Below are 25857 nucleotides of genomic sequence, written 5' to 3' on the forward strand. Positions count from 1 at the left end.
CCTTGGCACACAGGGCTCTGCCGCCCAGCCTGGGGGGACACAGGGAGCACCATCAGCGAGATGGACCTGCCAGCCAGGGACAGCTTCCACTGCCAGTGTCTCACATATTTCCCATAATCAAACCATTTTCATTTGCTCTCAGGTGTCGCATAGACCAACAAAAGCAATCTTGTAATTACAGCGCTGTCTTGAATACGAGGGCTAATGCAGCAAACAAGGTTTAACAATGCCCTTGATAGCTCTTAAAATAAAAAAAAAAAAAAATTGGTTTTTAGCCTTATGTGAACAGTAACCACAGACTGGTCTCACTCTCTGTAACTACCTTATTTTTCAGATACGTGTACAAACTTCCTTTTTTTTTGAAAGGAGGACAATTGTTCTATTTTATCATCATGTATTTGCTCCTCCACAAGCAGAATCTGATTAGTGGATTCTGAGCTAACCAGCTGAGGGAAAGCTGAGAAAGGAATGTTTCCATGGCATATGCAATCCTCCACCACCCACTACTGTGGGTCCTGGATGTGAGGCAGAGAAAAGGACCAAATTATCTGCACTACACATTCCCACCTACCCAGAGCCATCTTCAAGGAGGGAGCAGAAATTACCGTAGACAATAAATCCTTAATTCTCCATCTCACTGAGCCAACATTTCCCAGATTATGAGGCATTCCTTTCATATGGAAATCCACAAATCACCTCCTGTGTCAACTATGCCTACTAAAGTGCTCAGCATGGAAAAGACAGCCTGAACATCCCTGTCTCTGACTCTCCGCACAAACATAGGGCCACACACTCAGAGAAATCAAATGCCTTCCTTCTCCAAGAATACATAACCACACATCTTGATGGAAAAAACCAAAAAGTAGAAAACAGTTCAGTAAGAACAAACTTCTAAGTGTAAAGGTGCTCATATTCAGCATTTTGAATTAGACTTTTTTTTTTTTTTTTCCAGCAGGAGTACAGCATTTTCAGCAAGTGTAAGAGTATCTAAGTTCTTATAAGGCATTCTAAAGCCTGGATGTTTCACTTCAAAGTGCAGCCATCATAGCTGAATGCCTTCAGTTGTACTGCCCTGTTTGCTTAGTAAATCCAAATTCCTATGAAGGGATAATACATTAAAAATGAATGAATTTATTTAAGCACCCCAAGTTCATGAGTGTGGGCTCTGTATCTCACCCCACAGCTGTGTTTGCTTTAGACTTGGGTAGAAAAGTCTTCATTGCAATCAGAGGGATACATGAAATTCCAGGGGTAGCAGTGTGTTAGGCAATTGCTTTCTTCAAGACCTGGTCTAAAACTCAGGAATATGTGTGTAAAAGGCTTGTATAAAATACATTAGTTCCTCTTTTACTTCCAAAGCATTGATGAGTAAGGGATTAAATTTATATATCAATTCTATTTAAATACTTGGTATCTAAGAACACCTGTCTTTAGAAATTACCCAACAAAGGAAATGGCCAATTCCCACTGGAAAAGGAAGGGAAGGAAAGCAGCTCACATCAGTCTATGCTGGATAAAGGACTTGGTGACTCTCTGAGCTGGAAAAGCAGTTTGAGACTTCTTTGAGCAGGTTTGACACTGATCCCACACTCTGCAGCCTCTCTGGTAGGAGGAACTTCCATAACCCTCAGCCTTGGAACCCTCTACATAAGGATGCAAACATAATTTGGGGATTTGAAATACTCATTAAGAGAATCCCTTGTGTCTCTTTCATCTGCCCTGAAGAGAAGGAGACACTGCTGCTATATGTCAATTTTTAAAGTCTGAGAATTTTGAATATCATTGTGATTTTAATTCTTCCCAGCCAAATTTCATTCTAACAGTAAGAAAGCATCTAGGAAGGGAAAACAATTAATTTAAAGGTAGACATGCTTCCTTCATGGCCTTAGTGACATGCAAGAGGATTTAATGCTTTAATGACATGATTATTACTTTTATGTCAATGGGAATTAGTATATTTCCTTTGTTTTTCTTTTTTCCTGATTATCTGGCATTGCTGCAATTCTGAGCAAGGGCTGTCAATCTATATCTGTAAAAAATAGAATTAATTTTGGTCCAGTGGTAGGGCTGCATTTTGCCTCCATCCTGCCTCCCATTCCTGCAGGACCCTGGGCTGTGTCCCTTTGCCTCTCAAACAAAATCCAGCAGGCCACCTAGGATGGCATCAAGTAGCCAAAATGCAAGGGCCTCTTGTAAGGAAGGACCAAGCCTGAACACCCAGGGCTCAGCCTGTATTAAATTATTACTGCATTTAAGCCAGCTCCTGAAGTAACTGGCAATTTACAACATTGATGCAATATATCATGTTGCTAATGATATTATTATATCAATATTCAACAGAAATCTTGACCACTGATGGGAAAATATGGATAAACATGCACATTAAGCAATTTCAAAGGATGAAAATATGACTGTTTCAACCCAGTATTGACTTCTGAGTGCATTTTTATTACACTTTTTCCAAAGCAGCAATGACTTATTGTCAGTGTTTTACATTGCTTTTTCCATCCTTGTATATAAACCATGTCTCTTTTCTTAAAATAAGAGTTGTGAAGAAATCCTAATGTAAGAACTGTGACCAAAGTTAATCCTTGCTCCTTAAAAAGAATGGTTTATATTTATATTATAATAATGCTAAAGCTTTTACTGTAATATTAACATAGAAATGTTATTGCAGAATTAGTGATGCTTATATTCTTGTTAAAACAACAAACACTTGTTTTTCTTTTACAGGATATTGAAATTCCACTTAAAAAATGTAAATGTAAAAACAAAATAAAATGTAAAAGGAATACTTCCAAATCTTCTGTAAAAGAAAATATATAAAATTTAACTGCACGATTTTCATTTCTGCACACTCCTGAATACACTTGACATATGTAAGCACAAACATGGATGAAAATATTTCCAAAGGGGAAAGAACACATGCTCAGATATTATCTGGGAAAAAGATGCATTGAAATTCCTCTGTGATGAATAGACTTTTTTTTTCTCCTCAGGGTGACCTCTACCTTCAGAATATGATGGTTTTATTATGATTAATAAATTTCATTTCCACAGAGGAAAGGAACAGTGTCAGCTTAAACTTAAAGCAAGTGGGTTTCTTTTTAAATGCTAATTTTTAAACACGCCCTTGCATGACACCAAATTTAGAAGCTCAGAAGGTTAGCAGAATAGATTCTGATTTCCAGGCTGAAAATAGGAAGAAGGATTTAAACTGTATTGTCACACTGCAAATCAGTAAGCTGCTTCAGTCCCACACACGCTGCTTCACTTACTCACGGCTATGCCAGCCTGCTTACTCCTCATTACAATTAGTGGCATTTAAATGCTTTGTGATCATTTACACTGCAAATTATCATTCTAGGTAAACAACTTACTGAAATTTAGGACCTGCCAATGGTGAGGTGGTGAATAAATTAATAGTCAATGCTATTCTGTGTGTATTTTACAGGATGATAAAACAAAGTATCCAAAGCAATATGCACAAATTCTTGTCTCAGAACACAGCTGATGAACAATTTTGATGCATCACTAACTAGAACAAGGTATGCTCCTCTATTTTCCACTGTATCTGGGACAAGCATTCAGGACATCATGGGAAAAAATATGTTTGCTAACATACTGACACTGGTTCTTAAAAACTGGACAAACAACTTCCTGGGAAATAAGTGAGAAAAAACCCCAGTGTAGCCATGCTAACTTCTATAAATGTAGCCATAAGCCATCCACCAATAGATGGCATGGTCTTTACTTATGCTATGCCTTAATCTCTTCAATCATTTACAGCAGAGGGTTTCAAAATGCTAAAATACTACATAAAAGGACAATTTGTTGTTCATTGATGAAATTTTTATAAAAAGTGATTTATAAAGGGAAATGGTAGGATTTATTTTTTCAGGGCCTTGGAAGGGAGTATCTTTCTAAATAATCAGTAGTAGGTGTTGCTGAAGTCTCTAAAAATTGGGAAATTCTGTGCCTCTGATCATAAATGCCATTTCAGGATTTTAAATTCTTTAGTAGTATGGCTGCATTTCCATACACATCTGGGACAGACAGTGGAGCTCCAATACTGGAGACATTTAGAAGCTCCTAAATAACATACACACTAACTAATAAGGAAAAATTCACCACATAAAATATGAACCAAGTTAACACACTTTCCTCAAGTGATTTGAGAAGTATAGAAGGAGAATATCCAAGAATTTGATACACTTATTTTACTTATTATTAACTGCCCTCCATTTTTCCAAATCTAATATTGCTGGAGGAACTACAGAAAATTATGAACCTGTTTAAGAGCTATAAAGAGAGGAGTTAAAACTTGCTCACTACTTCAGATCAAACTCTGACCTCAGCCATATTACAAGCAAATCCTGTGTGCCACTGGGAAGCTCATCTTTCTAACTTTTCCCCAATACCATCCACTCTTTACCCACTTTATTGCAATTGAACAATCAAGTAATAAAATTCCTTCTGGAAGGAATACAAGGAATGCAAGGGTAACCTGGCCTTAATCCCACATAAATCCAGAAATTATTCCAATAACTAACTTGGTGCTCTTCCTCTTGGTCACAGAACTAGAATGATCCCAAGAGCGATGACACCAGCAGCACAGCTCCTCCCTGTGCACACCAGACACACACCACACTGCTGATCATTATTTTGGGCTCAATGGGTCAAACCTGTGCAGCAGGGGTAGGTAGCCCTTTAACCTAAAATTCATCCCACTGTGGTAGGATGGTGTCTGCTTGTGGTGTTCAAAGATTGTGCAAACAATGAATTAACTTTATTTTAGATATTAACACCAAGGACTGTGGGCATTTCAGGCACCTGATAACCAACAGGTCTCTCTCTGCCTCAGAAGGCAATGGACAAAGATGTCTCTGAAGTTTTTACTTAAGATCAAGAAAACTGAAATCTGCTGATAAAAACAATTTCCAGGCATTTGCCTTGATTGGAAAGGTTAAGAATGCTGAAATTCTCCTTGCCAAGTGTCGGATGCACGCTATCAAACGCTGAGGTCACTGTACAAGGCAGGTCCATCACATACTTTATTCATAGCATCCTCCTCTTCCATGACCTATAATGTGCTACAGATTTGTGATGTGGAGCAGAGAAAGAATTGGGAAGTGACAGGCAGCACAATAAAGAGTGAAACTTCAAGGTGTACTGCACGGCTGAACTCCTGGGTGCCTGCAGAGCCATAAGGGATTTTTATCACTACAATACTAACACATTCCTAGGTTTTCTCAGAGATAAGAAACTTGGCCAGGGTCTACCATGGGTACAGGGCAATAATGAAAGGTTTCCATGAAAAGATGTTCATAAATATGTCATTGATGAAATATTAAAAGCATTGTTTACTTTTTCCTGCAAGTTGGGGAAAAGAGAAAGTAGAGAAGCCTATGCAGACTTTTCTGTAGAGATAAATTTCCAATCCTTGGCTGTTTACTTATGTATGTCACATCTCAGTTTGGCCAGTTAATTTCCTTGCTAATTGACAGGCATGTTTTGCAGAAGTTCCACTGATGCTCAGATGTGGTTTTAATTTTGCTTCTGTTTGCTAGCCTGTATCTTCTTTTAAAATTTGTGAGATGTTTGCAGCCAGCCAAAGCTGAGCTGCCATCTTCTAAAACATTTCAATGAACATGACTGATACTGGTTAATTTTCAGAAACATAGAAGGGTAACAATCACCAGAGCGGGTGACTTTCTCCTAAGCTGATGCTGGATAACTGCAAACTGGAGCAATCCTAAGCACAAATCTCTCTTAAGAGCTCTCATTTAGTTTCAGTCTTGCTGTGTGGATTCACACCAGGGTGGGAATTGAAGCTGATGCCTAGTCAAAAGTCAAACAGAATTCTATGCACTTTCTGTGTAGCTTCTAGCCAAGAAACTTAGATTTTTTTGTAAACTTGATTTAAAAAAAGCCACTGGGAAATCTTAGGCTTGCCATCAGGTGACACCTAAACCCAACTCTATTCCAATGAAAAGAAAGCATTTCTTAGGTCTGTAAAACACTTTCTTATTACTATTGCTGTTATATTTAGGGCAATAAAGCTTGAAGACATTCTTACCAGTGCAATAATAAATATACTGGGTACATTATTTATAAAATTTTAAAGCAGTCTTTTGTGATCAGGTATAAAGTTCTGCAACCATAGCGTTGTTTTATGCGTTATTTATAGCATTGTTTTATTTATTTGCAATATGATAATCTCAAGATATTAAAACTGAATCTTTGCTCATTTAATGGACTTGTATACAGGCATCCATACATGCACACACACAAATCATCTTTCATGTGCTCTATTTTTAGCCTACCAGAGAAAAACCAATCTAATTGCTTCATTAAAAACCAGCCCAGGAGATGCACACGTGCCTACAGGCACTTGTTGAGGAGAAACACAGATTATTCACTATTTCTGTTATCAAAGGAGCTTCACATTGCAAATCCTCCATTTACAAATGACAGGACCTCAGCTTTCCTTAATCTGGTGGTGCTGTCACGTTTGAGCAGCCATGCGAACTGACCCAGAACCGCGAGCACCGGCCAGGCAAGCTGGCACACAGACACTGACAGCCAGGGCTGACAAAAAGGGATTCATCAGGCCTCATCAAAGGACAACAGAGCATAATCAGAGTGTTTACTGATTTTTATCAACTGGCCCAATGGCTGAACATCTTCAGCACGCAACTACCCAGAGCAGTAAAAGCTGTGACAAATGGAATTCCGTATAAGGAACTATTTATAGCAGCAGTAAATGCAAGTTTAAACTGCCAACATAAAGGACACTTAAATTTATAGAAGAAGTTTAATTTTGTGCATTAGTGCAACATTTCCTAGTCTTTCCAGAGCAAAAACTTCACTATCTGCCATTTTTCACAGGCAACAGCAGTACAGCCTTAAATAAATACTAGAACAGAAACCATACAGATGCTCCTTCATCTTCATTTTTTATTTGATTAGCAGAAGAGCATAGCATAATAATAAAAGCCTCTCACAGAAAATGGTTATTTTTCCAGACTGCTTCATGAAATGAAGTCAAATCCATTGGCAGCAATAGTAAAAGGGAAGAACCTCTCTCAACTGAGCATATGTCTTCACACAGTAATTCTAACAGGCTGAAGAAACACCTCTCAAGCTGCATTCTTCCAAAGAGTTTGGATTGAATTCTTTCAAATTCCATTCTAAGAGGATGATCTAATCACTGTCTCCTTCCAGACACACGAACAGGTCAATGAGATGCATGCAAATTTGTCTGGCAAAATTTTGACCAGCTACAATTATTTATGTACCCACCCTGGCAGAGGTAGGATTGCCACAACAGGCACTGCAGCTATTCTAAGCCCTTCACCAAACATTAATTTGTTTTAAATCAGTATCTCCATATTTGCTATTGTTCAATGAATTCAATTTGTGGCAGTGTTAGTGCTGACAGGTTAATGATAGTATACAGGGAAATTGCAATGACTGGAGCAATTGCATTTGTTAAAAATGGCCAATATTCTCTTCAAATATTTCAATAGCACAAACCCCACGGTTTGCTTATTGAAGCTGCTTGCTTTTATTCAACATCTTTCCTGCAGTTATGAAGTTAAACCTTTCAAAATGTTTAATCTATTTTGGAGACTGTATCTTTCTCCAAATGGAGGTCAATAACTTAATTTATGACTGTCAACTTCTAAAGCTTTATAAAGCATTTCTTTTGCTTGCATGCAGACACACACACAGAGAATCCTTCCTCCTGGGACTGATTCTGCTCAAAAATGTAAATAAATACAGTCACAATTGGACAGGTGTTATATCCACTTCCACCATACTTCATTCCAAATTCAGCTTTATAAAAACCCTTGCCTTTCTCTCTGTTATTTCAAAATCATAAACTGCAAATACACTTGGGAGAAAAATAATACCAAGCATGCATCAGCACTGGATTTTTTTTTGCTTCTACATAAAGGCTGGATAATAGTTAAAAACTGGAAGAAGAGAGAGAGAGAGATAATATAAATATAAAATAATAACCCTGTCCCGTTTTTACACAAAAAAACATAAAATGTCATTTGCAGGTACATCTGAGAATGCAAAAGACACTAAAAACGCTTTTTCTTTCCAAACTATGAATTTTGATGCTACCAAATCTAAAAGAGGAAAAAGAAAAATAGATTGAGCACCGATTTGAAAAATTCACTAAGAATGCTAAAGCTGCAAAATTAACAATGTTCTGTAACCAACAAGTAAATAAGCCACAGGTTTATTCTGGGTCTCATTCTGATCTATCCAGAGACTGACAGGGCAGCTGCCCATTGCCCCCATCAGACAAGAACCCCAGGATTAATTCTCCCCTATGCAGCTATAGTCAGGAATTTGCTAAAGGAAGGTCCTCAGAGATCCTTGTCAAAATTCCATCATCAAACCAAGAGGAGTTTCTCATAGTTTCCCTGTCTCTGTTCTAGTTCAGATCTGCTTGCAAACCCTTTAATCATGTCTGCCAGAGAAGATCTATCCCAGAAGTGCAGAACTTCTCCTCTGAACAGTAATTATTTTTAGCCTCAGAATGCACTGGATGCAATGAAGAGTGAAATGCTTTTAAATTTCCCATGGAAGGATCCCTCTGTCAGACAGCTGAGGAGGTTTCCCTCTGTAATGTGCATTCAGGAACAGACAGAGATGCACAAATAGAAATGTGTTTATGGAAACAAATTGCTCATTAACACATTTATCTACTCAAGATTACTTTATGCCCAAATAAAAACAGATACCATGTGGCTGAGGGCTAAGTATCCTCTGGCAGGAATGATGAAGGATTGAGAAGAAAAGAGTGAATATTACCAGCAGAACCACCCAAGACCTCCCATTTCCAATTGATGATCAAGTTCCAACCAAAGCTTTGCTTGTTATATATTACTACTTGAAATCCACAAACATACCCATCCTTTACAGGGAGGCAATACAAATGTACAAATACTCACATTTCAAACATTGAGCATGTTTATAAGTATCTTCACTTGATATAAACTTTATAAACACAGTAGAATTACTGTCATTGAGCTTAGGAGCACTAAAAAAGCACTATAAAATCATACTGTAGGTGTTTTGCATGCATCTGAAAAACCACAGGAAGGTTAGTTTTGGTTCTCAAAGTATCTCTATGTTTACTCCATGTATTAAAGCATAAAACATCAGATAATCAAAATAGTTGAAAGTCAACTTACAAATCCAAAAGACCAAATTCAACTTTAGCAATTTGAATCACAGGAATACGGGCTAGAGAATTACTTTTTTATGAAGCCAAAAGTCATTTAAATTCTATTACTGAAACTTAGGTATATAAGAAACAGCAGGTACAGGTTTTTCATCACCTTTCTCCTTCATACTTAGTGCAAAAAAAGTCACCTATATTCACCTGTGATGGATGTCTTTATCAAATGCTCAAAACCATGCCTAGCAAAAATACCTTATTGTTGAATCAATTCAACATAGGTGATCAACTGGTAAACTGAAAAGTTTCAATAAGTACACATATAGATCCATTTCCTTTTATGTAAAGTTCACTGAAGGCACTTATAAATTAATTTTATATTTTATATAAATAATATATTTTTAATTGGAATTCTAAAAAAGTAATATATGGAATATCTGAAATAGTCTTGGGAACTTAAACTGTGCCTGAATTGAGAGAGAAAAATTTCTTTACTAGAACAAGAATTATTGCTTAGAAGGGTTAACTTTGCAAAACTGGACCCACAGACCCCACATCTATCTCAAAAATTCCATGTTTAAAAATTGCTAAAATAAATATTTTATTCTTACTTAGCAAAGATTAGATTTACAAATCAGCAGCCTCCCTACCACAGCTCACTTCAATGAAGAGCTGAGCAGGAAGCTCAAGTGAAATAACCAAAGCCAAAATCCAGGTTGAGTGATATGAAGAATGTGACAAATGTTGGCTTCTCAAAATGTATTTACTTCATAATTTATAGGGCTTAGAAAAATCTATCTTAAATCAGGTTTTACTACAGAAGAACTTTTCAGATTACCACCAAAAGTGCTACATAGAGATTAGGACAATTTTAGCATATTTGGGTTTATCTATTATCATCTTTTCTATAAATAAATGTTCTCTATTTGTTTCTATGTAGATAATCATAAACAGAAATCTCATCACCTTTCATTTATTTCAGCTAATATAAAACTCTATCAGCAAACACCTCTTAATACCAACATTTGATTTCACACTATATACCCTTTCATCCTTCAATATGAGAAGTTCTATGCACTTGATTTTTGGCACAACAGTATTTGCAGAACAAGTCCCAGCACCATTACTATTTATTTTAGCCTTTTGATTTCTTATGTAGCAACATAACACCATCCTTACCTGAAATAAGACTAAGCTTGTTCAAACTCTATTGCTTAAAAGAGAGAAAACCTCTTGACATTATTGAATATATTTATAAAATATAAATAAACCTTTTAAAAACATTGTTCATTCTTCTGTACCCATGGCTTACAACATGATAGCATATGAGACTTTTTACTTACTAGAGAGCGATCCTCTGAGGGCACAGACCCTCTCTCCCACTATCTCATCCATAGGATAGACTTTGTGAGTGCTTTAGGGTCTGCAATACCCTCGTGGGCATCATTTTGCCCCCAACGAGTTGCAAAGAAAATTGTTACATCTATAGCACTTACAATGTCCTGCACATCACTAAGCCTTGGCTCTGCTCACCACTTCTCTTTGGTTTGACTTCTGAAAGTCACACTCCTGAAGCTTTTATCAGAAGGTTTAACACATCCTTACACACTAGGCCATGCCATAAACTGGAAACAAAACACCAAAGTCAGCAAAATAACCTAATGGCTTTTATAAGGCAGAACCTATAGGCTGAAGCTATAAATTCATTAAACTATCCCCAAGATTTATACACTACGGACTTTCCTAGGCTTTGTCTTACGATTAAATGCAGCATGTGAAAAAGGATATTGAGACCTGGATGGATGCATCAAGAAGTATCAATGATTGTTACCTGCAGAGGTGTTACAAGAAATTTCATCTGCTGCAACGAAGACGAATTGATTTCTGCAAGAGAAGATAAAATTCACAATACTGCTTGCTGACTGGGAAATGTGCTAGCTGCCAATTGACTTGATGTTTACAGATGGGGTAGGGGAAGGGTGCTTAACTTTAATGAATGTAGCAAGAAAAAGTGTTGAGTACTATAGAGTTTATAAGGATCATGAGGTAGACATGCTGGGATCTTTTAAATGAAATAATGGTGACATTTGGATATGGACTATGTACAAACTCTTGCATTGGAAGCTTCATGTTTAGTGTTACAGATATGTCAATATATTTATGAAGTCTAATAAAAATAAAACAATATATTGATATTAAAGGGCACTACTGCAAAATATGTAAAAAGCGCTTTTGAAAAAAAAATTAAATTGCAATTTACTTTGTGCTTCTGAAAGGAGGATATTGAAATTAAAATATTTTGCTTTTTCTATGTCTAATATGACTGCAATCAGAAAATTAATTTTTCTGCTATTTATTAAAAAAAATGACATAGTATATTCTCATATACTGTCATCCAAATACATAGAAAAGTCTTTTGCAGAATCTTAGGAGAATAAGCTAGAGATATAAGTAATTTAATATAAACCTTCTCTTGCAAAATTCTTTTTTAAGCCAGGTAACATAAAAAGAGAAACACTAAATGCACTAGTACTTCAAAATGCAGAAAACTTCATTATGGCACAAATCCTGTTTGTCCTTTCTGAAAACTAGGCAACCAGGATTTGTGTTGGTGGAAACCACGTTGAAGGATTAACATCCAATGATTCCTTTCTTGCACACACACAGCTGCCTCGGGGTGTTTGTGTGCTGGGCAGGGTTAATGAACCCCAATGCAGAGTTAACACTCGGCTGTGGTTTCCTCCCAGCCCCTGCAGTGCCAGGCACAGCCAAAACCTGACCCTGAGCTTTGCGCAGCCTTAATGCCAGCCTAGCAGCCAGGAGCCAAAGGATGCAGGCTAAGGAGTGCCTGGGCAAACAGCTCTGCAAGCTCTGGGTGCTGAGCATCCTGCTGGAAACACCATGCAGCAGCAAACGGCCTCAGGGGCAGCAAAACCTGCACGAGTGCAGCCCTAAGGCAGCAAAATCTATTTCTATTACTTCACCTCCAGTGTATCAAGAGATTTGAAATTCTCCTTTAGAAATCTGTGAACCTTGTTACTTAGAGGTTCACATTCCAAAGGGGGGAAAAAAAAAAATAAATCCAAACCAAAACAAGGGATCTGCAATCTGTACTGCAGGGACAGGGTTGCATAGTTCCAAAAGTAGATCATTGCCTCTGCCCTAGCAGAAATACTGACACTGGTGAGCTTAGTGATCAAATTGCACATTCTAGCATTTTCATCTGTTCATTAAGTTCAATTAACAGCTCTGCTCTTTATTTTGTCATCTGCAACAGTTTCAGGAGCTAATGAGATTTACCTAACAAGTAATGCTAAATACATGAATTAAAAAAAAACAAAAACAAAAACAAAAACAAACCAAAGAACAAAGGGGGATAAATTCTACATTATAAATACAGAGCTACTCTGTATTTTATAGGTAGCATAATTTTTCACTGTATTTACTGCTACCACCTCTGTGATAAACAGAAAAAAGTTAGATGCTTGCCTAAAAGAGCCAGTATTACCTGCTACTGTTTCACAAAAAATTCTTCTGATTCATTTCTGTGAAATTGTTAAACTGCCCTCTCATCTAAATTAAAATATCATTTTTCCTTAAATACTGCCTCTAAAGTGGTTACTGTGAAGTTCCTTTTGTTCCTCTCAGTTCAGAACACTGGAATATTTAGCCACAGAGTCTCTATTTTCAGATGCTAAAATACAGAATTATCTGCAAGAGTAATATGCTAGTACCTCCAGTAAGACCCCAGAACACTAATGCAATTTGTCCTTCAGAATGAAAAATATTATTTAAACGGTTCTGCCATCTTACTCTTTTTTTAACCAAGTCTTTGCTAATTGCTGGGAACAAAACTAATTAAAAAAATTAAATAAACCCAAAGTAATACCTCTTTAAAATAACAACTACTATAAACATCTCTTGTTATACTGCTTCATAGGAAGGAAATGTTTTGCTTCTATAAAATGAATTTCACAACTCCACACATAACTTTTAAAAGAATGAAGTTACATATTGGTCAGCATAGCAACTGTGAGAATGAAAATCCTTGAGGCTGGAGTCCCATAAACCAGTTCAATATTTTATAACTAATTAGGTGTTATTTGCAGCAATTCCTGGAAATTCTTAAGCACTTTGATGGCTTTAATGCTCTTACAGTGGCAGGATTTATTTAGCTGAATTCCATAATGTTGTTTACATAGACTCAGAGGGGAAATTGCTCATCAGAGGCATCCCAGATGTCCCAGCTGATGGCTACAGCAAGGGTTAATCCTCTCTGTGTAGCTGATGCCTACAGCAAGGGTTAACCCTCTGTGTGGGCAGCCCCAGAGGCTGCAGAAGGAGCCCTTAGCAGTGAAGCTGGCTCCGTGGGGCACCAATCCCTCCTGTCCTAAAGCAGGAGGGGAGCAGAGATGCCAAGGGACAGCTCACCCTGCCCAGTCCCCTGCAAAGGTGGAGTGTTCCCTTTAAAGGGCAATTCTCTGCACCAGCTCTGTCGAGCATATAAGGCTTGAAAATCTCACAAGGAAGATATGATGAAAATTCATGGTGCATTTTAGGCTGGTTTAGTGTTCCTCATCGCTGCTGCACTTTAAATGATACAAAAAGGTGCAGGAATTGTAAGCGGACCCAACTTTATTATACAATAAGCCCTGCTCAATTAAGATAGAGAATCACTTCCATAATTTAATTTGTGTATTAACAGTGAAAGTATAGGACCAAATTTTTACTGTTCACTGGTTAATACTTCAGATGTAAAAGAACATAGATTTAGATAAAAGAAAACTTTTTTTAAAATAAAATTTTAAAAGTTTTTACTGGCTGTGAGATCAAAAAAAAAAAAAAAAAAAAAAAAAAACAAACCAAAAAACGAAACAAACATGAAAAGATAACATGATAAATACATTGACCTGAATGTTGGATATATCCAGCCTTCCAAATACTCACACCCTGGGCTCAGTGCAATGCTTTTAAGTGCAGGAGTGGCACCTTTTGGCAGTCTGAGCTCTCTGATGTCTCCCAGACAGTGTGGGGCAGGAATCTGTGCTGCTGGGACTCCAAATGGCTGGGTTCCATCCCAGCAGCTCCTTCCCAAGGGCAAACTCTGCCTACTGCTGCTTCTCTCAAGCCCATAGATCAATTTTTATCTCTTCTAGCAAATTGAAAACTAACTCATTTTTTACCAGCATGGTAATAAAGATGGTTTTAAATTTTGAAAAAAAAAAATGTTTAAACATTTGATATATATCCTGAATTCAAACAAGAACAGAAGGGAAAGACAACAGAAGTACTATTAAGTGATTTAGATGTGCTTTCTTCCTTTGGGGTAGTTATTGAACCTGCATCACACCATCTTCAAAGGTTTGAATATGTTGTAATTTCCTCTGCTCCATTCCCTGTAGTCCCTTTGGCAGTAACAAATGTGTGCCTCCAGGGCCCCACATCTGACAGAATCCTCTCTCTTTTGGCACCTGCTCTTTCTATCCAGCAGACCTTTTCCATTTCCAATACATTACATGCTTGCTTTCTCTCTTCTTGAAAGTGTTTGGTGAAAACATGCCATACTATAGAATAAAGATTTTATATATATTGAGGGGTTTAAATTCTTTAATCACTGGAGCCTAAGCCTTGTCCTTTCTATGGCTGTCTAATATACACAAGCACTTCTGTGAAGAAACACTTGACCCATAAGTGATCTGCCCACTTTACTAATGGAAAATTCAGAACCTGGAAATGGAAGATAAGAAGAGATTCAGAGAATGGGTCTCAGACACTTGTTTTTATGACTTGGGGGGTGTAACTATCACGAAACACGATTCCAACCTAATTTCATAACAAACTGCTACCCTGAGTGCTTCCTCTAAAAGTTTCCATGGAGTCATCCCACCCTGGGGAAGGAGGAGCTACTCTGTGTCTGCACCAGTCCCCACTCTTTGAAAAGCACCAGCTTCCCACCCCCTTTCTCTCCTGCAGTCACTGGCCCTGCTGCGCCCAGGTGTTCAGAGCCTCCAGGTGTCTGGGAATTTATAAAGTTAGGTCATTAGTGGTCAAAAACCTGTGCAGGACACACGGGGCTCTCATCTCCCTAAAATGCTGTACAGCACTAGGACTTCTCACCAGTGTTTCACACAGCAAATGATTGAGAACAACAATTTGGCACACACCAAATTTCACCCGTGACTCCCAGAAGTTTCCAATCCCTCCTCCTCAGCACACAGAGCTTCCTTAAAATGGAATACTAGAGGTCAAAGGGGATTTTAAGAGATTAATCACACTGGCTCTAGGAAATCTGAATTGTAAAAGAAATTATAATCCACTAACATACAGTGATTATTCTTCATAGACCTGAATTCCTGGGCTTTGCTGACAAACTTAAGAAAACTAGAAATAATTTTGCCTAACACAGAAGTTCAGACCCCCACCCAAAAATACAGCAACTGCTGAAAATAGTGCAGAGCCCAGAACATCAGAATTTAGGATGAAGGCAAACACAACATTGAGCAGAAGTTACAGTGGGAAGGTTTAAACTATGTTTAATCAGTTGACTTCTCCTGGTAGGACCACCATGGGATTGACAAACAAAGCCAGTATTTAGAACTCAGGGGTCAGAATCTCAGCTGGTAAAATTGCTGCAGCTTAACCAAAAGCACTGACTTCCCTTTCTGGAGCTGCTCCACACCATATTCCCCAAGGATCCCATGCAGCAAGGGTTTTTCCCAGCAGTTATATGTGGTACATCTGTATATTTCTCCATTATATTATTAAAGCTATTGTAGATTTCCTTCGTGCTCTAAATGTTAAGACTTTGCTGCTTTTGTGAGGACTCTGATGTTGAGGGCTTTTTCACTATGAATTTCAATATAGCTGACTGCTGGCTCCTTGAATGATTTCTGCAATATTCAAGGATGGACAAAGTTCCCCTTTATAATAATTTTATGAAGTCCTTCCCAACTCTTTCTGCTGATGTCCTAAATTTAAATATCAAGGCAATCAAAGAATTTAAAGTTTTTAATATTAGCATAATAACTATAATTAGAAGGTTGATTTTGCTATTATCATGCTTTATATTCCCATTACTGTAAGATCAAAGTAAATTACTGCACCCATAGCATTTGAATCAACACAAAGACAACTAAACAACTTCACAGCCATACCTATAAGATATATGGAATAAAATAAGAATAGAACTACTAATAATTCATGTGGTATCAAGCTTCAACAACACTAAGAGTAACTTGTTTGACCTGATGTGCATTAGGAAGGTTATTAGACTAATTCCTTCAATGTCAGGTTCTTGTTCTCTGCAGAATTTCTTGTTCAACCTAACCAATGATGATGCCAAGACAGAGAGAAAGGCGTGGACATTTGGCTTTCACTGAGGTCCTCTGCTTTTTCCTTGAGTGATGCTTTCCCCATCACAAGACAATGCTCCCCTACATCCATCATTCCTGACCATTTCTTTCCTGAAATTTTAAGGCAGGCCTAGGAAGCAGATAAAAGAAAACCCTGACTCAAAAGAAACAAGTGCGGCTATTTCTATAACTACTGCTGCATAGCAAACACTACAGCTCATGAGCTCTTCCATCTGCCTGGGCTCAGCTGCCACTGCAGGAGGTGCTGTGTCCCCCTCACCTCCCCAGGCATCCCAGGGTGTCTGAAATGGCCCCACAGCCCTGATGCAGGCAGCTCAGCCCAGGCTTTCACTGCCCTGCCACATCCATCACTCTGCATTGCTCCCAGCTACGTCCTCTTTGTGCTCAGTACAGGACATTTCTGTGTGCTGTAGCCAATGACAGGATGTCTCTACCAAAATTCAGTGCCAAAGGCAGCAGGAGAGAGAAAAGAAACAAAATCTCTCATTAAGTTTTGTCCTGCTACCAATCACACAACTTCTTGACAAGAAATAATTTCTTTTGATACCAAAAAGTACTTTTGCAATTGCAAAAAAATATGAAAATAAAAAAATAAACCCCCAGCTCATCTAGAAACCAATGGAAATGTGCATCCCCAAGCCCAGTGATATGCCTGAATTATTTCATTTACTCAGAAACTAAAAAAAAAAACAAACAACCAACCCAAAAATCCAAAGGGATTAAAAATACCTAAGGGGAAAAATGGTCAACAGAAGGTGCTTTCTCATAACTTGTATTCTTATCTTAGGCTTTCCCCAGCAGATGGGCAGGCATTTTTATTTTAGCCCTGGTGTAGAACTAGCTAAACAGTCCACTCAAATTCTGGAACAGAGATTCCTTTTAGCACAGTCCAACAGTGCTGCACAGCAGATTGGAGGAATGTCCACCCTGCACTCAGGGTGGATACAATAATTCTGCCCTGGCAGTGACTTGGACACAAACACCCCCTTTCTGTCCTTCCATCAGCCCTCAGGATAAAGAAAATTTCTACCAAACACATGCAACCTTCCAACTTAGTACTGTTGTAAAAAAAAGCAACCCTTATTTTTAATATATTGCCACAATGTGGACAACTTCTTGCATCAAAACCAGTGGGAAAATCTGTAGGTCTCTCAACTTTCATATTTTAGATCTACAAATTTTATTTCCTGATTTTTTTTAATTTTTTTTTTTTTTTTTAATCAGCGCTATACTAATAGATTTGGGTCTAACTCGTATCACCTGCTGCATCAGTGGAATTTTCTGATGTATGATCATTCAATATATTATACCTAGTATGAAATAATTTGTTATTAATGATACAAGACACAGAGTCCAAAAATTAATATTATTCTGCTAAAGGAACATATTATTTTTAAGCAAATCTGGACATTTTAAAGTAAAACCTAAACCTAAGAGGTGAAATTCTGAATACCACACAGCATTCTGTACCAGAATTCATAACAATCTCAGTGGCAGAACTGCTCTAAAATTATTGGCCTTTTAGTGTGATTAACATAGTCTAGGCACTTAAATTAAATACTTGAGGAAGTAGTGCAGTAATTCTATTTCAGAAGTGCTCCATGTCAGCAACATAAATCGATGTCATTATGATCCAGGACTGCTAAATCAGGGCTATATTGAAGTCTTAATATTTACATTTGAAAAATTTGTTTATTACTGTATTTTGGACATATTGTTTATTCTCTTTAGGGCAAAGAGGATTTTTAAGTCAGCCTTGCATAAATAATTAGTATTTTATTAACTAAAATACATGAAAAATATAAATTTATTTAATTGGGGGATTTGTTCTTTTTGCATATCATGGCATTTTTAACATAATGCCTCAAAAACATACTTTATATTTATTTCTGATTTCATAGCAAATCTTACAGTTTCCTAGTAGTCACCATTTTATCAACTATAACTTTCCTAATATATAGAGGTATAATTATAAACTTCAGCAATTATGAATAAAAATTCTTTCTCTTTCCATTATATAAAGTTTGGAATGACTTTACAAATTAATTGACAGAATAATTTTTTTTCTCCTATTTTAACTAAAATACCATATACATAAAAACCTTGCCAGGATTCTTTAGGAATTTATTCAAGAACAACAAAATGAACTTTAGAAGCTGGTAATTGTTTGGTTTACACAAAGTTCTTTACTTTTTTTTTTTTCCTTTTAATGCATCTTTATTAAACACCCTACAGCAATTTCCACTAAAAAATTTCTTTAGGACACCTGGATAAACATTCTATTCCTACTCCTGCAGTATTCTTACAATCTGATGTTTGCCTCAGGTGGGTTCCTAAAGCATCAGCAGCTCAACAAGCCCAAAAGAATATAAAAAAAAAATCTATTTAAATACCTAATAAAATGTTTTAGGCTCCTCAGAGTTGTGAAATGCTACAGTGAAAACATGCAAGAGTGTAAATTGCTTCTCTCTTGATTAATTTCATCACCATTGTTCAAGTTTGTTCTTCTAATACCTCATCACCTTGCCAGAGCACACTGTAAATGACACTAACCCATACAGACTCTATCCATGGCATCCCAGTTTTATCAATAACATTTTATTCCTTTATCTTCTCTCTTCCTCTTGCACAGTGCTCTTAATTCCTCCGTGGTTTTAAAGCACTCAGGTTGACACCGCTTGGAGCACGTTCTAATCTGCCTCTTTGCGGTCTATCAAGGCAATGATCTGAGAGCTGAGCAGTGTGTAATTAGCCACTGACATGTCCAAAGGAGCTGTTATGGTCTATCCTGTCACAGGCAGTGACCCAATGGCCTGTAACAGTTTTGGTCTGCTGGAGCAGGAATCAATGTTTTACTAACTCCCCAACTCCGTATTTATCCACTCTGCTGGGTACAACACTACGAAATTTTAAAGTCACACTTTCTTCCAATACCCTCTAAAAGCAAAGAAGTTTTTAGGAGCTAGTAATGAGATAATTCCTACTTTAAAAATGTTGACCAGTCTTTTCCCCTCCCTCCTTTTAGACAAAAAGGTATGAAAATCCATCTAATTAATATATCCATAACAACAGTATTTACTATGAGCTTCTACATTAGATAAGGAACTCCCAAGTTACAAGTCAGGCTACATAACCAGACATAGGCTGGAGAGATAAACCAAGAGAAAATACTGAAACTAAAGATGTAAATTCAGAATAGGTGCACTGATTCTATTTTATTTCTTTTGGAACTTGGTGCGCATTTAACAGTTCTCCCTATGTTCAAGAAGAACCTGGCAGCAAAAGTACTGAGCACCTTAAGCTTTGAGCACAGCAGGAAGACAGGTATGGAAATCTGGGCTTTAGTCTACCTCTACCTTCTATCCCAGCTTTTTCTTCATGATTTCTAGCATGGATGTCACAGAAAAAGGCAAGTCTTTCCCTGCCCATTGGGATTCCTAAAATATCCCTTGATACTGCAGTGAGTGAGAATGGAGATTAAAAGAGAAGTAGAAGCAGAGTATGAATGAAGCCAGCTCTGACATGACAAAAGTTTAATAATTGGTGTTTGCCATAATTCTGGGCAGTAGAACTAAGCTTTTTCACTACTGTATCCCCTCAGTTTTGAACTGGGTGAGGAGTTTTAGCAGTTTCCTGGATATGACATGAATAGTCAAAGTACACACAGGTGAATCAAGCCTTCAATCAAGCCTTCAGAGCACCCGTAAACAGGTTAATTCCAACCAGAAGAGAAATGCATTCAAACATCAAAACAGCTTCCTAGAACTGGTAGAAGATTATGTTTTTAGGAAATGTAATTGTTTAAAATGTTTTCCTATATGTGACTCACTGAGTCTCCCCCAAAAATGTCGTATCTGCAATATTTTGGAACGAGCCACGCTTCAATTATTGGAAAGTACCCTATGCAACATATTTTCATTTCAGGAAATTCCTGACAAAATGTACTACATCAAAGTCCCTGCTCATCGAATTTCAAACGCTTTGATGATTTTTTTGTCCCTATAACAGTTTCTTTATTCATATTCACCCACTTGTACTTTCTAACTCTTCACAGAAAGGTAGTGTTATGGTTACACTATGAGTCATATACTCCAGTCATCCCCAAAACTCTGAATGAACTGGGATGAAAATGGATTATGAAACACTGACATGACTCCAGTGATCCTCTAGTTTGCCAGAGATCACACAGGCATAAAGTTCTAACAGGTAGATGGCCAAACTCACTGCCTCTCTGTAACAGCCAAGCCAGTAATTTGATTTTTATTTGCAATAATAGGGATTAAAGAAGTTTTAACTACCATACAGGTTTGTCCAGGAAAAAAAAAACAAAGCAACAAAAAACAACTAGACCAATAAAGCATCACCACATCAAACCTAAGCAGAAGAAGTGTTAAATATAATCTCTGTTGCTTTTAGAAAAGCTAAGCACAACCTCTGTAGCCAGTCATGGTGCTAACTGAACTTTTTCATTGTCAGAATTTGAATAACCTACATTATGAGTTGTACAATTCCTCCTTATGGATCACCCCCCAAACTTTCCATTTAAGATTCCACTGGGATAGCAAATTACACAAATGTTGGAAGGTTCCAGATGGAAGTTGAAAAGTTACCACTATATTCTAATTTTTTTTGATCTTTCAACCTGACTCCTTTAGAAACTGAAACTGTGTAGAGAAGCTCTTTGTCCTTAATCTAAGAAGGCACAAGCATGAAATGAATGAGGTACTAGATTTTAAAACATTTATGCTTCTGTAAAATTATTTAATGGAAAATTAAATTCTAGCTCAAGATGCTATTATATTTTATATGCAATCAAAACCTTAATTTTTAGTATATATCTCTAGTAATCTTAAACAAGAGAAAATAATTTGAATAAAAAGATAGTGATTTTCATTGTTTAATCATAAAATAGAAGATTATATAGTCCACAACATAATAAAAACCCCCCTCAGCTATAGAAGGTCACAATTTATATTTAGTGGTTTTTTACTCTTCATTCTAAATTTTCACTGTTTAATGAGCATGTTTACTATTAAATCAGACCTGTATCTATTCTATTTTAGGATAATCTGAGCACAAATATCAAGACTTACTCTCACCTACTTGCCCAAAGAGAAATGGAAAATATATTAAAGTATTATTGTAGACACTACTGCTTTAAAAAAACTGAATGATTCACATAGACAAGTTAAAAATGTAAACGATTAGAATAACTATTAGATATTAGAACTAAAAATATTAACCTATTACAATAACTATTAAGATTTTATCGGGAATAAGATTAACATCTGGAAGATACCTAACTTCCATATGACAAAAATGTCTCTCTCAAATTTCACAAAACCTATGTATAACCACAGAACACATAACACAAATTGATAGTGAGAGAAAAAAAAAATAAAACACATATTTCACTAGAAAGTGTTAAGTGCAAAATATTTTGGAATATGCCTTATTTTATTAAAAAAAAAAAAAAAAAAAAAAGCTTCCAGTGATGAGGGAATTAATCCAGACAACAAAGAGGTCAGTGGGAATATCCCCATAGTCTGGAGTGAGGTTGAAATTGGGTGTTTCAGAAGGGGATGGTGCTCGGAGCACCTCTGTGTGTGAGTGTGAGTGTGTGTGATGGATGGGAACGTGTGTGTATATATGGATACAGCACATCCATGTATAAACACACCTGGCCCTGCTTGGGGACAGCAAGCAGCACAGGCTGGGGCTCTGCCTCTCAGCCAGGGCTGCTCCCTCCTGCCAGGGCTCTGCTCCCTGCACTCCCAGACACGTTTTGCACAAACACTGCTGCCAACGTTCGTACGCGCCAAAAAAGGAACATTGCCCTTACTCCCATCGAAGGTGCAAGAACCAAATCATAAAACACAAAACCAATAGCCAATCAATGTGAATAAATCTGCCCATAGGCTTAATTCAAGCAAGCCATTCACTGAGCTATGTGATGGATCTGTCAAATCCAGTACAGCATTACAGACATACCAGCAACACCAAGTGAACATGCAATGACAAAATGACAATACGCCCCACTGCCATGCTCCGACTCCTTCTACCTCAGGAATACAAAACTGAAAGACCTTGCTAGTTTCTCTTACTTCAGACTTGGACAGAAATCTAAAAACTTATTTAAATTTATTTTTTAAATATTCCATGAAAGATGAGTAAGAGCTGTACAAACATTTTATTGACATCTGATTTAGTGTCTTTTGCACATCCTTACAATTATATTTTTTCCAAATATGCTCAGTTTAGAGAGTTTGCCAGGCAAGTTCCAGACTGATGAAGAATGTATTTAGACAAATAGGTTCCCTTTTAGAACTTATACTAATTGGAAAACTTATCAGAAATATTTTAAGTCTTGGCAAGTTAAACATAAATATTTTGGATCCACTTCTGCAAAGACCTTCAAAACTGTACATGCAATTTAATATATGATAGATCACAAAGTATAAGAATTGAAATCAGAATTTGTATCCAGTGATTCTATTGCTTCATAAATAAAACATAATGTACCTGTTTCTTTGTTGTTTTTGTTTTGTGATCCTAAAAAGTGACTGGAGAGATCTGCCAGGCCTATCGCTGTTGTGAAATTGGGTTTAGGAGTACATGATCTGTCTTGACAAATACTTTGGGGTTTGCATTGATTGGTTTAATGGTATTTCCTTGCCACCTGATTCTCCCCTGTATATCTGTTCCTTGCCTATTTCCAGCAACATTTCCAACTGTGACAAGCAAGGATACCATTGCATTTCTTCAAACAGAGCCCTCTCACATTGATCATTATCAATTGACTTGGTCTATCGATTCTGCAGTCCCAAATCTTTCTGTTAACCTTTATTTTTAATTTACCAAAACATGTCTCCACTCTAAAGATTTCCTCTTTCCATCTCCTGAATTAAGAAGCTTTTCAAATACGGAACACTGCAATTTATAATGGATATGAGTGGTGAACAAGAAAAGTAAAGCTTTCCTTATTTTTAAAATTAGTATGAAGTAGTATTTCCATTATTTGTCACTGCTTCAGTGGTACTCAATTTTTTTGGGCATCATTTTTTATACAAGCAGTAAGTGCAGTTCATGTGTCATTAAATTAATAGGGGCTCATATGAACACTAAATAAGTGTATAAGGAGATGTGGAATCTTCAGTGTTGTGAGAGGAGAGCAGATGATAATTACACTAAGAAGAGCAGATACAAGCAATGGTACTGAAGTATACTTCAGCACCTTCAACATTAATAATTTAACAAAAGTAGCTAAATTAAGTTGATTTTAAAATGAGCAAAAAGTTAATCCAATTAAACAAACTGTAGTTGTGAATAATCAGAGGTATCCAGGTTTGCACATAGTTTCCCACATGCAAAGAAATGTTTGAGCAGATTATTTGTTTGGTTCTTGATGCTAGTTTGGGAATTCTCTCATAAAGAAATTCAGTTATGAGATTTGTAATTAAGACAAGAAACCATATTCATTTGGGGGAAGCAGATCGAAGATGAGGGTTAACCGCATTTAAAAAGAAAAATAAATTCAAAAAATCCAAAAGATATAAAATTCATTTAAGATATCTAAAATTATACAAGCAAAGACAGGTTATTGCAATTCTAATTATACACAAAGTGTATCTGAAAATTAGACAATTTTTTTCAAAAAAAATAATTAAGGATTGTAGCAACTGCATTACTACTGAAGCCTTCTCCAGCTTTCTTTACAGCATTTAAGAGCACTATCTTCCTGAACAAATCCTTTACCTTTCTGGCAGTATAACTCTTTGTGATGTTGACTCTCTGCCCATAGCAGAACATGTGACCAACTGATATTTTACCTTTCAGCCTTTCATCTGCTTTATGAGAAGGTAACATCAATTCATAATGAAAGCATTTAAAATTCAGCTTGATATTGTTCAGTTTCTCTGTGTAATGCATAGGTTTAATTAATAGAAATAAACAGCCTATTAAATGATCCAGGGACACCTGAGAGATAGCTGGCAAAACCTGGCTCACCACAGGAGGTTATTTAGAATTTTGTCCTTTGTGTTTAGTCGGCTTTTAGAAGCAGGAGTTGTTTTGCATTACAGAAAAGCTCACATAAAAACCCTAGAGCTGCAACATGCTAACAAACCTTTGTGGAAATGAAATGAAACTACTGAGGAGCATTTCACCTGTGCAGGTTCCGCTAAGTAGAAATAGAACATTGCCAACAAAGTGCACACAGCACAGATCTAGTTGATATCACTGACCCAAAATCAATAAAAAGTAGCTTGCTTACCTGTCTGACACAGCATGCCTCAGCCATACATGCAAATTACTTTATTCACATAACTTTAAAAAAATATTTCTTCATTACCCAGAATAAGCACTTGAAAGGCAAATATGCATGCATAGCATTGTAACATTCATACCATGGGACTTGGTTCTAAAAATACAGAATCCATGAACAGCGCTTCAATCTAAGAAATTGTGCACTAGAATTTCTTAATCTCTTGATTTCTTTAAGAAACAGAAGCATTTGTAACACTATCTAATTTAGCATTTAAAGAATTTTTTCAAAATGTATATAAGGCTTGAGAAATTGTTTCCATGATTCCAAGTGAAAATTTTCTTGTATCAGGTATTGAGAAGTGTGACCTTACTTCTCACTGCCATCATGAAGCAAATTATTTGTGTGTCTCTGGCACCAAATACACCCTCCCTTTACAAGGGAACACTCCTCTAGAACTTGAAAAATATTAAAGGTAGAATAGATTTTAAGGGTCCAGTTTATGAGCAAAATGTAGGAAAATCCTCCTTCTCATTACAAAATCATTTCCACACATGGCAAAGACTTAATTTTATGCAATTTGATAAAATCCTGTATCTACTGAAGTCAACAGCAATTTACGAATTGACTTCTAAGAGATTCCAACATCCATCTTCCAAGAAGACACACTAATATATGTGACATTACTGTTAGTTATAAAAGTTAAGTCTTTGAATGTGCAGATTTTAATAATCATCCATCCCTGATATTGTTTCCACCAAATGTGGCTTACATTTTGAGGATGAAAATATAAAGCAAAAGAAAAATTTTTTTCTTTTTTTTTTTGTCAAGCCTTCAAGTGTTGAAAAAAACTCAAATGCCTGGGAAAAAAGCAAATGGAAAAAATTTCTATTTTTCACTGGATAGTTCAAGCTTAGACACAGTTCATTCTCAATTTCCACTGACAAAAACAATGTCAATGACAATTGAGGGCACTCGATAGGTTCAAGGCTCTAAATCAACTGAAATAATACTCC

At 36.7% G+C, this 25857-nt stretch overlaps 1 protein-coding gene across 35 annotated transcripts in view; it reads right to left on the reverse strand.

Annotated features, from left to right (window-relative positions):
• Positions 1–25857, reverse strand: part of RBFOX1 (RNA binding fox-1 homolog 1) — a 1171935-nt gene that overhangs the window by 4571 nt on the left and 1141507 nt on the right. For 9 of the 35 annotated variants that reach the window (XM_058035432.1, XM_058035424.1, XM_058035408.1 and 6 more), the window contains one exon: positions 11037–11089. The exons of the other annotated variants lie outside the window; for them this stretch is intronic. In XM_058035432.1, coding sequence (XP_057891415.1) covers positions 11037–11089 — 53 coding nt within the window. The remainder of the gene's footprint in view (positions 1–11036; positions 11090–25857) is intronic. 35 annotated transcript variants of the gene reach the window in all.

Source organism: Melospiza georgiana, chromosome 16, assembly GCF_028018845.1.
Source record: "Melospiza georgiana isolate bMelGeo1 chromosome 16, bMelGeo1.pri, whole genome shotgun sequence".
In the NCBI taxonomy this organism is placed as follows: domain Eukaryota; kingdom Metazoa; phylum Chordata; class Aves; order Passeriformes; family Passerellidae; genus Melospiza; species Melospiza georgiana.